The sequence below is a fragment of the Pristis pectinata genome, chromosome 9, assembly GCF_009764475.1.
Source record: "Pristis pectinata isolate sPriPec2 chromosome 9, sPriPec2.1.pri, whole genome shotgun sequence".
In the NCBI taxonomy this organism is placed as follows: domain Eukaryota; kingdom Metazoa; phylum Chordata; class Chondrichthyes; order Rhinopristiformes; family Pristidae; genus Pristis; species Pristis pectinata.
In genome coordinates, this window is record NC_067413.1 from 101,448,704 (window position 1) to 101,461,401 (window position 12,698).

General features: G+C 40.1%; 1 protein-coding gene across 1 annotated transcript in view; it reads left to right on the forward strand.

Moving 5' to 3' along the window:
* Positions 1-12,698, forward strand: part of LOC127574618 (transmembrane protein 241) — a 99,623-nt gene that overhangs the window by 17,638 nt on the left and 69,287 nt on the right. The window contains exon 8 of the mRNA XM_052023767.1: positions 4,294-4,342. Within this exon, the coding sequence (XP_051879727.1) occupies positions 4,294-4,342 (49 nt within the window). The remainder of the gene's footprint in view (positions 1-4,293; positions 4,343-12,698) is intronic.

A 12,698-nucleotide genomic window follows, 5' to 3' on the forward strand; every position in this document is an offset into this window, starting at 1 on the left:
GGTAGAAAGTCAGCCACAATTGAACGGCATGAATTGTTCAAAAGGCTGAATGACCACTCCTAATCTTTACATTCTTGTGTTCAAACACTTCTTGAATTGTGTTTAAAATTGAGTTATCCATTAGTAATCAAAAGATTTAATTTTCCAACAAATCAAAATAAACCTTGTTCATTATAAATTTTATAATCTATTTATGGGACTGATTAAATTGGGATTAATTACAATGGCCCACTCTATTTCTGTGTTTTTAATTTGTGGGGGGAAAAAAGAATCAAAATGAGTTGATAAATAATGTTTGAGTGCTACAGCATGACTCTCTATCTATTCCTATTCCATCCAGAGCATTTTTAAGAAACAGTACAGGGGCTCCCTGATTACAGAAGACCTGATTTACAGAAATCAATCTTTATGCAATTCTCCAATACATTTTTAAGGAATTTTTCAAGATAATAGTAAAATGTTTTATGGTATTCATTCACAACTGGATACAGTATATGTTCTATTGGTTTAATCGGAGGTAGTGTTAGAGTGAACATCGAAGATATTCGATGGAATGAAAGAAATAAAGGAAGTGTACTGCAGAGCAAAGTGACTTGGACAGCTATAGAAAACTGATTTTTTTTCTGACTTGTGGAAAGATCGGTTTATGGACAGATCTCAGGAATGGAACCCTTAACCTAACCAGGGACTACCTGTATTTACCCATATTTCTGTTGCTCTTCAGCCCATTACTGTTTTTTTCCACCTACTTGAACTTTAATTGGGCTTTTTCCATTTAGTTAAAATGACTCTATCCTTTAACACTTATTTCATATTTGATTTCGGCAACCCTTTTTTGTTATCATTTTGGTCTCCCAGAATCTCTTTAAATGTATGGAGGTGACTGCATTTCTTGCTTTAAAAACTTTTGTGAAGAAACTTCAGCCTATTAACAGTCTGAGATGTATGTTACAGTATACATATATGCAGTAGGTAGAATTTCTTTCCATTATTCTCCTATCAGTGAATCACAAGATGTAACAGCTGACTGATTAATTGATCATTGGCATATCCTGCTCCTAGAGTGTAAGGCATTCTTAAAGAATAAATTCAAACTTAGCTAAGAAGTGCTAAGTATACCCATCCCTCAAAGGTGAAAATTATGCACAAATTTTCATTGAACCTTATTAGCAATGATATTTCTGTGCAATGCTTTGAATGACAATTCAAATGCATTCGGGAGCTGAAGTAGGAACAGTTGCGTTTAGTTGGTGATGTATTAAAATTAATTTCAGTGCAGTCTGAATTAATTGTTTTGTGGATTTGAATGGATTTCTGACATGCAGTTTTAATCTTGTCTCTCCACGTGACCTCTGCTGAAAACCACAGCATGTTGTGTGGGCAATTACATGAGGGAGAAGCAGTGTCTTGTTACTTTAGGCTGCGGCAAGCCCATGCACTTGTGTGCTAATTACAGAGTATTTTAAACTCAAATGATTCTAATCAGGCCTCAAAACCCATGGCTCATAATTATTTTTGCATGATATGAGATTTCGATCTATAAATTCAAATCTTTTTGTGCTGCAGTCCTCCTGTGAAAATTACCAAGTCTCTGTGATTGCTAGCTGATGTCCCATGACACAAGTGAGAAACTTGTTCAGAATACTTTCCCAACCCTACCTTGGGACCATAGGGGACTATTTTAGGTCTCCTGTTGTTGCCATCTAAGTTTGACAAGTCAGTCTGTGGGATGAATTTTCTCACCATTGCAATTTTTAAAATGATCTAATCACTTACAATGCCATTCCAACTAGTTCAACATTAAATCAAGTTAACACATTTTTTGATTTCAGTAGTAGACCAACACCATATTACCTTTTTGCTTAAAATTAATCTGGAAAAACACCCAACCAAATTCTAGTAATTGTGACAGGAATTACCTGCATAATTTAGTGCACTAACTGTCAGGGACCTCTGGCTATGTATAATCCATAGGACCTAGGAGCACAAATTTGTGATTGCATGTGCATATGTAATCTGCATCCAATTATACTGCCTCTGAGAAATGCATTACTGCATAAAGTGTTTCTTTACTCTTTTTGAAATCTTTAATTTCAGTTTTATTGGTCAGAACTGTTGAGATGCTTAAATTGAAGCCAAGGTGATATATTTTGAATTTCGATGTTGCATGGATATTTCTGTATTCAAAAAAAACTATTTGTAACAAATAAGGTAGATATTTCCTTTCCATTAACTTTCTTTTGTATGAAAAGCCCTCTAAGTATTGTTGCTTATTGTAGAGGGAGAAAAATATCTTTTATTGGCATGAAATATTTTGGGTAAATTTGCAAATTGCTGTTTGAGTTTTGACATGGTGGAGTGGTGCACAGCATACTGCTGTGGGCCACAACCAACTCAAAATATTTTCCTTTCCAGCCCAACATAAACACACAATACATTTTGTAATTAATTAAACTGCCAATAGTCAGCTTCCACTCACTCTACTACCAGTGCTAGTTGGAAGCACAAAGCCAATTCCAAACCATTCAACGTGCATCTTTCAATGAGTCATTGACTGTGTAACTTGTACCTCATCTCCAAAAAAACCTCTCTGTAATCAGCAGTGATAGATTATATAATTAAACTCCTTTTGCTCTCATGATGTCCAGCAAATTTTCCAGTACAGATTGAAACATTGTTGGGTCAGTTGACACGCACCTTATTACGAGGGTGGCATGAGTGGAGGTGAGCAGAGAATCTCCAGCCCACTTGTCAAGATGCAAAAGGTATATGAATGTTGTTATTTTATCAGCACTATTGGTTGACATTTTAGCAGTAGGGCATACTTGGAAAATTGCAAGTATCGGGATAGTTAAAACCAAGTTTGAGAAGAATCCCTCTTCAATTAGAAAAGATCCCGATGTAGTTGGAAAGGCTCTGACTGCTCTGCCGATTGCAATTTCCTCTTTTACCAGAGCCTTCCACGCCCCCATTCAGGGGCACGGAAAGCTCTGGAAAGAGGGAATTGCAATTGGCAGGGAGTGTTTTTCAGGCCCTGAAGTATCTGCAGAAGCACTGTTATATCAGATCCAGGGAGGAGTCTTGAGCAGTTTGCTCAGTTTCCAAAGTAAATGCACTAACCTGTGCTTTGGATCTGAAATTTCACTGGTGCCCTTCTGGGGTAAGATGTTTGATTTATAGTTTGCTAAACCAGTAGTATCCATGTACGTATTCAGTTGTGCCCCACTCAGCAGTTACTTCGTTTGTGAACTGGATGGACTATATTCAGAAAGCACAAGCAGTTTAATGACAGTGCTGGGATTTTGAAGGTGAGGAGGGAGTGGTTGATGTTTACTGTACATCAAGCAAAGAGAGGTTCGCGCAGTTCAGACTTCTCGGTACCTCAGTGGCTTTGTATTGTAGTCAGAGAAGAAATTGGCCAAAAATCAAATCAAATTAACATGTAGAACTTTATGGTTGGTGGGGATGGTAAATTTATATTGTTGTAATAACTAATTTGTAAACCAGTGACTATTTTAATATCCCAAAGATTGGATTTCATTTGGATATGGACACAGACTGCTGTTGAGACTTGTAATAAAACCTAAAATTGACTTCTAGCAAATTATTGCTGTCTAATACACAAATTACCATTATTCCAAGTATTTTAAATAAAAAAACACATTGATTTTCTGTTGGTTGCAATCTGAACAGAAGCTATCTTGTAAATAACCTCTAGCATTTGTGCATTCATACACATGATCAAAATATCAATATCTAATAACTTTTGGTTAAAATTAAACATGCTTCACTGTGAAGATACGAGTGCAAATGCTGGAATCTGGAACAACAAACAATCTGCTGGAGGAACTCAGCGGGTTGAGCAGCATCAGTGGGAGAAACATCTGTGGGAGTACAGTGGAGACACGAGACCACAGACGCTGGCATCTGGAGCAGGGTTTCGACCCGAAACATCATCAATTCCTTTCCTCCCACAGATGCTGCTCGACCCAACGGGTTCCTCTAGCAGATTGTTTGATGCTTCACTGAGTGGCCATCAGTTCATTTTGATTGATAATCTGGCCTCTGCAAATAAAACGTACACTTGTGCGAGTGGTGTTGAGAAGATAAATGTAACATTTCTTAAAATTTGTATTGTTAAGTGGATGCAGTGTCTGAGAGATGTTCTAAGTGTTTCTATTATGTTATCATGTAGTTTGCATCTACTGCTGTTTCCTAGAATTCTCATGTGGGGGAGCTACAGTGCAATGAATGTACATTTCCATACATGAAAAATTGCTTCCTCTGTTTCAGTATGAATCAGGCAGCTTTTCCTGGGCAGTGATACACATTGCATGTGCTGGTGAGTTAAATTATTTTACCGCATATTATCAGTTCGTCTTTCAGAGATTAATATTAGTGGTAGTGTTTGTGGATGTTCTCTACTCACTAGATTTTTCTTAAAACATCTCTTGCTGCACTGTTTTGTATCCTAATTTGAATCTTGTGTGTAATTTTTGGGCTAATTTCAGAGACCCGGCTTCAGTCCTGATCTTGGGTGCTGTCTGTATAGAGTTTGCATATTTCCCCCTGGCCACGTGGGTTTCCTGCAGGTGCCCCAGTTTCTTTGCACATCCCAAAAAAGTGGATTGGTAATTGGCCACGTACGTTGCCCTTGGTGTGATGATGAACTGTAGTATCTGGAGGAGTTGATGAGAATATAGGGAGAATAAAATAGGATTAATATAGGATTAGTTGTTGATGTTTGGCGCAAACTTGGTGGGCCGAAGGGCCTGTTTCCATGCTGTAATTTCCTCTCTCTCACTCTCCAGCATACGGCAATGGTATTACTGAATCATATGATCAAACCTGTAACATGGGAATGTTTCACACTTTTAAAAATAACCCTGCCCATTGACAGTAATACTGATTACACTGTTCCATTTTATAATTATTTTGAAAACTAAACTGCCATGCAGCCAGGCTGATGCTCATGTCAGCAAGATGAATCTAAGTCAGTTTGTGACTTGATATTGTGAGATTTGCAGTTCTTAAATGTTGTAATATTCTTCCACATTTACTCCTGTCACCACTGTCTCCCCTTGATCCATTCTCGATGTAAAACTGCTCTTTTATGAGAACGATTAATTTTCTCCAGCATTGATGATAGGGTCACATGGGTCAATCATCCTGATGTTGCGGTGAAGGAAGTGATCTGTCCTCGAACATAGTGTAGTTTGTATATTCACATAAACCGTAGGAGAATCTCCACTGGAAATAATTGGTGAGAAATAAAATTATTTTCAATTATAGATCTGGAATGCACTGCCCAAAAATGAGTACCAGGACATTCACTAGTAGCTTTCAAAAGAGAAATTTGATACCTACTTGATGATAAACATTTATGGGACAAAAGTACAAGAGCAGAATTAATTTAATACATTTTTCAAAAAAACAATGCAGATATGGTGTGCTTAATGACCTGCACAATATGAATCTATGATTAGCCTCCTAAGCCACTTCAGAGAGCATTATATGGCCAGAATAAGGTGCCAGGAGGAAGTCCTGCATGCATTCACCTCCATAAGATCTCCCCTCATTCTCCTCTGCTCCAGGGAATAAAGTCTTAACCTATTCAACCTTTCCCTATTATTTGGGTCCTCAAGTCCCAGAAACATCCTTGTAAATTTTCTCTGCACTCTTTCAAGCTTATTGCTATCTTTCCTGTAGGTAGGTGACCAGAACTGCACACAATACTCCAACTCAAGCATGGTAGTGCAGCGGTTAGTCTTCCCACAATGCAACACCTCACACTTCTGTGCATTAAGTTACATCTCCCATTTTTCAGCCCATTTTCCTAGCTAGTCAAGATCACTCTGCAAGCTTTGATTGCCTTCCTCGCTGTCCACTACGCCCATAATCTTGGTATCATCAGCAAATTTGCTGATCCAGTTTACTACATTATCATTGGTATTGGTTTATTATTGTCACTTGTACCGAGGTCCAGTGAAAAGCTTGTCTTACAAACCAATCGTACGGGTCAATTCATTACACGGTGCAGTTACATTGAGTTATACAGAGTACATTGATGTAGTACAGGTAAAAACAATAACCGTACAGAGTAAAGTATCACAGCTACAGAGAAAGTGCAGTGCAATAAGGTGCAAGGTCACAACAAGGTAGATCGTGAGGTCATAGTCCATCTCATTGTTTCAGGGAACCGTTCAATAGTCTTATCACAGTGGGGTAGAAGCTGTCCTTAAGTCTGGTGCCTTCAGGCTCCTGTACCTGATGGAAGAGAAGAGAAGAGAGAATGTCCTGGGTGTGTGAGGTCTTTGATTATGCTGGCTGCTTCACCAAGACATTGATATGGGTGATAAACAACAGAGGACCCAATACCAATTCCTGTGGCACACCGCTAGTCACAGGCCTCCAGTCCGAGAGATAACCACCTACTACCACTCTCTGGCTTCTCCTGCTAAGCCAATATTGAATCCAATTCGCTATTTCACTCTGAATGCCAAGTGACTTAACTTTCTGGACCAGCCTCCCATGCGGAACTTTGTCAGAGGCCTCAATAAAGTCCATGTAGACAATGTCCACCACCTTTCCCTCATCAATCTTCTTGATAACCTCCTCAAAAAAAACTCTAAGATTAGTTAGATGTGACTGACCATGCACAAAGCCATGTTGACTATCCCTAATCAGGCCCTCTCTATCCAAATACTTATATATCCTGTTCCTTAGATACCTTCCAATAATTTACCCACAACTGACATCAGTTTATAATTTACCAGCTTATTCTTAGAGACTTTCTTTAACAACGGAACAACATTAGCTATCCTCTAGTCCTCTGGCACCTCACCCGTGGCTAAGGACATTTTAAATATCTCTGCCAGGGCCTCTGCAATTTCTGCACTAGCCTTCCACAAGGTCTGAGGGGACACCTTATCAGGCCCTGGGGATTTATCCACCTTCATTCGCCTCAAGACAGCCAGCACCTCCTCTTCCATAATCCAAATATGATCCATGACCTCACTACTCTTTTGCCTCAGTTCTATAGTCTGTGTCTGTCTCCCAAGTAAATACGAGTGCAAAAAATTCATGCAAGATCTCTCCCATCTCTTCTGGCCCTATGCATAGATCACCACGCTGACCTTCAAGGGGACCAATTTTGTCCCTTGTTGTGACCTTCGCATCATTCAGGAGACTGAGGGTTGATAGACAGGAGTTACAGGGAAGCAGTCACCCCTAAGTTGCAGGAGGCAGGTAGCTGGGTGACTGTCAGGAGAGGGAAAGGGAAGAGGCAGTCAGTGCAGGGTCCCCCTGTGGCTGTTCCCCTCAATAACAAGTATATTGTTTTAGATAGTGTTGGGTGGGAACAACCCACCAGGAGAAAGCCACAGTGGTCAGGTCTCAGGCATTGAGTCTGGCTCTTTGGCTCAGAAGGGAAGGGGGAAGAAGAGGTGAGTGGTAGTGATAGGCGAGCAGACAGGAGGTTCTGTGGACGAGAATGAGACTCTTGGATGGTATGTTGCCTGCTAGATGCCAGGGTCAGATGTTTAGGATTGAGTCCATAGCATTCTTAAAGGGAAGGGTGAGCAGCCAGAGGTAGTCCATGTTGGTACCAATGAGATAGGCAGGAAAAGACATAAGGACCTGCAAAGTGAGTTCAGGGAGTTAGGTGCTAAGTTAGGACTTCCAGGGTGGTGATTTCAGGATTGCTACCCGTGCCACATGCTAGTGAGGCAAGAAGTAGGAAGATAGTGCAATTTAACACATGGCTAAGGAGATGGTGCAGGGGAGAGGGCTTCAGATTTTGGACCATTGGGCTCTCTTCCAGGGCAGGTGGGATCTGTACAAACAGGACGGTTTGCACCTGAACTGGAGGGGGACCAATATCCTTGTGGGAAGGTTTGCTAGTGCTGCTTGGGGGGTGGTGGGGGGGGGGTGGTTTAAACTAGAGTTGCAAGGGGGTGGGAACCAGAGTGGGAAGGCAGCAAGTGGAGGGGCTGTGGGGAAAGCAGATGTTAAGCCTACAAGCAGAGACACATCGACAGGTTGATGAGCATGGTGGGACTAATGTTCTTAGATGCCTCTATTTCAATGCAAGAGTATTGTAGGTAAGGCAGATGAACTTAGAGCATGGATCGGCACGTGGAATTGTGATGTTGCAGCCATTAGGTAGACTTGGTTGCAGGAGGGGTAGGACTGGCAGCTCAGTGTTCCAGGGTTCCAATGTTTTAAATATGATAGAGAGTGAGTTACTAAAGGGGGAGGGGTGGCATTACTCATCAGGGAAAATGTCACCTCAGTGCTCAGAGAGGACATACTGGAGGGCTCGTCTACTGAGGCAATATGGGTGGAACTAAGGAATAAGAAAAGGATGACCATGTTAATAGAGTACTACAGCACAAAGAGGCCTTTTGGCCCATCTAGTCAACCCTGGCCTGGTTTTCTGCCTGGTCCCATCTACCTGCATCTGGACCATAGCCCTCCATACCTCTATGATCCATGTACTTGGAAGAGAGCCCAATGATCCAGAAATCTGAAGCCCTCCCTCCTGCACAGTCTGCTTAGCGATGTGTTAAACTGCACTATCTTCCTATTTCTTGCCTCACTAGCATGTGGCATGGGTAGCAATCATGAGTTCACCCCCCTGGAGGTCCTGTTTTTTAACTTAGCACCTAACTCCCTGAACTCTTTGCAGGATCTTGTCACCCTTCCTGCCTATGTCAATGGTACCAATGTGGACCACGATTACCAGCTGCTCACTCTCCCCCTTAAGAATGCTGTGGACTCGATCAGAGACGTCTCTGACCCCGGCACCTAGAAGGCACCATAGCATCTGGTAGTCTCGTTCTTGTCCACAGAAACTCCTATCTGATCCCATAACCAATGAATCCTCTGTCACTATGCACTCCTCTTTACCTCTGCTCACTGAAGCCTCCTGAACCAAAGCCAAATCAATGATGATAAAAAAAATAAAATCCTTACCTGTTCTTACCTATGCCTTCTCACTGAAGTCTTCTTTCCTAAAGAGCTGCTCTCACTCTCCACATCTGGGCCACTTACTCTGCCTCTTCATGCCGAACCAAAGCCTCAGCTCCCCACTCTAACACTGACCACTCCAACAATTATAGTTAAACTTCTTTTCCACACGCAGTGAGCATACAACAAAACAAATTATTTTTTGAAATAATTACAGAACAATTTAGGGTGCAGAGGAGAGTTATCAGAATGTTGCCTAGGATGGAACATTCCTGTTGTGAGGAGATGCTGCATAGGCTAGGTTTGATTTCCTTGGAATGGAGGAGGCTGATGGGGACTTGCTAGTTTATAGCATTCCATAACTTTGAAGGACAAAAATAGGGTGGATAGTGAGAATTTTTTCTCCATCATGGAGACATCTAAAACCAGAAGGCAGAGGATTAATAGGGTTTGAGGGGATCTGAGGAAAATAGTTTCACCCAAGGGGGTGGTTGCAGTCTTGAATGCACTGCCTTAGAATGTAATGGAATCAGGTATTCCTATATTTAGGTAGTATCTATAAGTATGGAAATGTATAATTTGTTTGAAGACTCCAATAGTATCTAATGTTGCAATTTTGCTCCTTATGCCAAAGGTATTCCGAGAGTTCAGTTTATAACATCACCCTTTTACTTTTTTCTGTGGGTTTATAGTTAGTCAACTGGTCCACCTGTGACTGGTTGCTCTAAAAATTCACATGATTCAAATCACTTCTCTCAGAATAACACTTTTAACAGCATTTGTATTGAGATAGAAGAGGTAAGGACAGCCTGAATAAAGTGAGTGCCAGCTCCGCTGTGCTGAAGCAGGAAAATGTTGCAAGGTTGAGGGACGAATTGGGAGAGAATGTGAGATCACAAGACAAGGGAGCAGAAGTAGGCCATTCGGCCCATTTGCACTGGGTGGGCAGATGAGACTACAGACTTGGATTGAGAAAAATGAAAAGGCAAAAAGTTGAAGGTGGAACTGGCTCTTTCCAAGGTGCAATGCCTTTAATCTGGATCCACAATGTCCAGTGAACTGCAGCACTGGAGAATGCTGAAGTAGCTCCCGGGGAACTCGTGGTCCAATTGGTTGTCTGAGTTCAAATATAATTTTTCTCCCTATGTAATCTGTTATGACAGTATGTAAAATGGATCAGAGGTTTAAAAATAATTAATTAAAGATTCTTCAAAAAGCATGTTTCTCATTGTTCTCTAGCTCCTAATATATTGTCTAATGTCAAGGCTTCAGCTTTTTTATTTCTCCCTAGTAGTCTCAAAGTAATATGCTGAGGGAGGTTCAGGGTAAGTTTTTAAGTCTGAGGAGAAAAATCAAGGCTAAAGATCAATGCATTAAAGAAAGTTATGTCAGGAAGGGACAGTATAAAAACAGTAATCCAACATCAGTAACTAAGACTATATCTGGGAAAGATGGTAAAGGGTTAAAATTAAATTCACTATCTGAGTGCAGAAGACATTTATAACAAAATAAATGAACTTATGACATAAATAAGGATAAATGGGTTTGATCCCATGGCAATTAGTGAGACATGGTTGCAGTGTGACGAAGATTGAGAATGATATCTTCAGAATGTATGATTCATGACTTCCAGAAAACAGGTGCAAGATGAAAAAGGTGAGGTAGCCCAACAAATGCAGCAGAGATGTTAGAACACACATCCATGACAATGAAGCCATATGGATGGAGCTATCAGATAACAAAGGGCTGCATACATCAGTGGGTATAATTTATAGGCTCCTGGGCAGGAATTATTTTGGAAGAACATTAAGATATTGTCTGTAATGAGGATAAATGGTACTTATGGGGGACATTAGTCTTCATGAAGACTGTGCAAACCAAAATAGTTTGGAAGATGAGTTTATGAAATCATTTGAAATTTTTTTTGGTAAACTGTGTCAAGGCACCACTAGGACACAAGTCAGTTTATATCCATCATGTAATAAGACAAGGTTAATTAGTATTATAAGTGATCCTCTGGGGAAACATCATAAGGCAATTTTATATTAAGCTTGAGTGATATGATTAGGTTCAAATTAGATTCTTTAATTTAACCAAAGTTAATTGCTCTAAAATTCAAAATTCTCAACCTTGTTTTCAAATCCCTTGATGGTTTTGAACCTTCCTGTCTGTAATCTCCTTCAGCACTATGACCCTCCAGGATATCAGTGTCCTTTATCAGTTCCATAATCATCCCTGAATTTAATCGCTGTATCATTGACAGTGGTGCCCCTAAGCTCTGGAATTCAGTTTCTAAACCTAAATGAATTAGTACGACACCTGTACCTCTATTTTTTGTGGATGCTGCTTAAAACCTACTACTGATCAAGCTTTCATTTATCTGTCCCAATATGTGCTTGTGTCACTCAGCATTAGATCTTGTTGGATGATGCTCCTGAGAAATACCTTGGGGCATTTTGGTGTTAGAGGTGGAGTGAGTTGTAGTGCAATAAGTTGCTGAATACCAGATGATTGGGGAGTTAGTGGGTTGAGGTGAATTGGAAAATTAAATTAAAATATGATGGTAGATAAGTAATGAAAACATTTCAATAAATAACTTGTAGTTCTCAGAATGTCAATACCCTTAAGGAATAAAATGACTGCTTGGAAACTGATACTGCCATGGCTGACTAGAGAACTTGAGGTAGTATTCAACACTGCAATGGTTCCAATGTCACTAATGATAATAATAAGCCTGGGGATTGAGAGTGTTTTAAAAATCAACCAGAATGGTCAAAAAAGAATGATGGTAAAACAGCAAGAAATGTAAAAGCTATTACAATCTGTCTTTATAAGTATTTAAAGTATGTGTTATTGAAAGTAAACATGTCCCTTAAAAGCAGAAACATTAAAAAAATATATTGGGGACTAAGGAGCTGGTGGAGATTAAATCCCACTTGGGGTATGTCCATATAGTTGAAAACAGAGTCAAAGAACATAAGAATTCTGGGGAATCAAGCATCTCTCTCCAGATCAACAAACATCTGGAGGAACTCAGTAGGTCCAGCACATTATTTGTTGCTTTGGATTCCAGCATCTGTAGTTTCTTGTCTCTCCATCGCTCTCCAAACGCTTCCTGACCTCCTGAATAGTTCTAGCTTTTTCTAATTTTATTTCATATTTCCAGCATCTGCAGTTTTTTATTTATGCATTACTTTGTTGATTGTTGTACTCCATTAGTAACTGTCCAGCAATAGCCCCAAAGTGTTGTCCAGTCTCCTCTAATGTGTGACTGTTTATCTTGTGTACCTATTGCTTATTCTCATTCAGTTACCTTACGTAGTGTTTATCCATTTGGAAAAAATGTCTGTCATCTGAAGAGCCCTCCCCTCCACCCCTCAATCTGTGCAGATTGGTGTTTGGTAATCTCTCTCCCTGAATCTTTGCACTGCCATGCCCCGAAACCTCCCAGCTGGTTCACTAATGTAGGCAGATTTTCAAATTGTTTGTACTTTGGAAATAAAAAGAAAAATTGAACATAACACACATTGTTGCAAGAAGCCAGTTAATGTTTAATTATCATAGAGTTGTGAATACAGCTTGGAAACAAGTCCCTCTGCCCAGCAAGTCCGTGCTGACCATCGACAACCCATTTACATTCCTCCTACCTTATTCTTCTGTATATTGTACAGGAGAAGCACTTTGTATTATAATGTGTATTTCTAGTCTTTTCTTCTGTCATTGTAGAT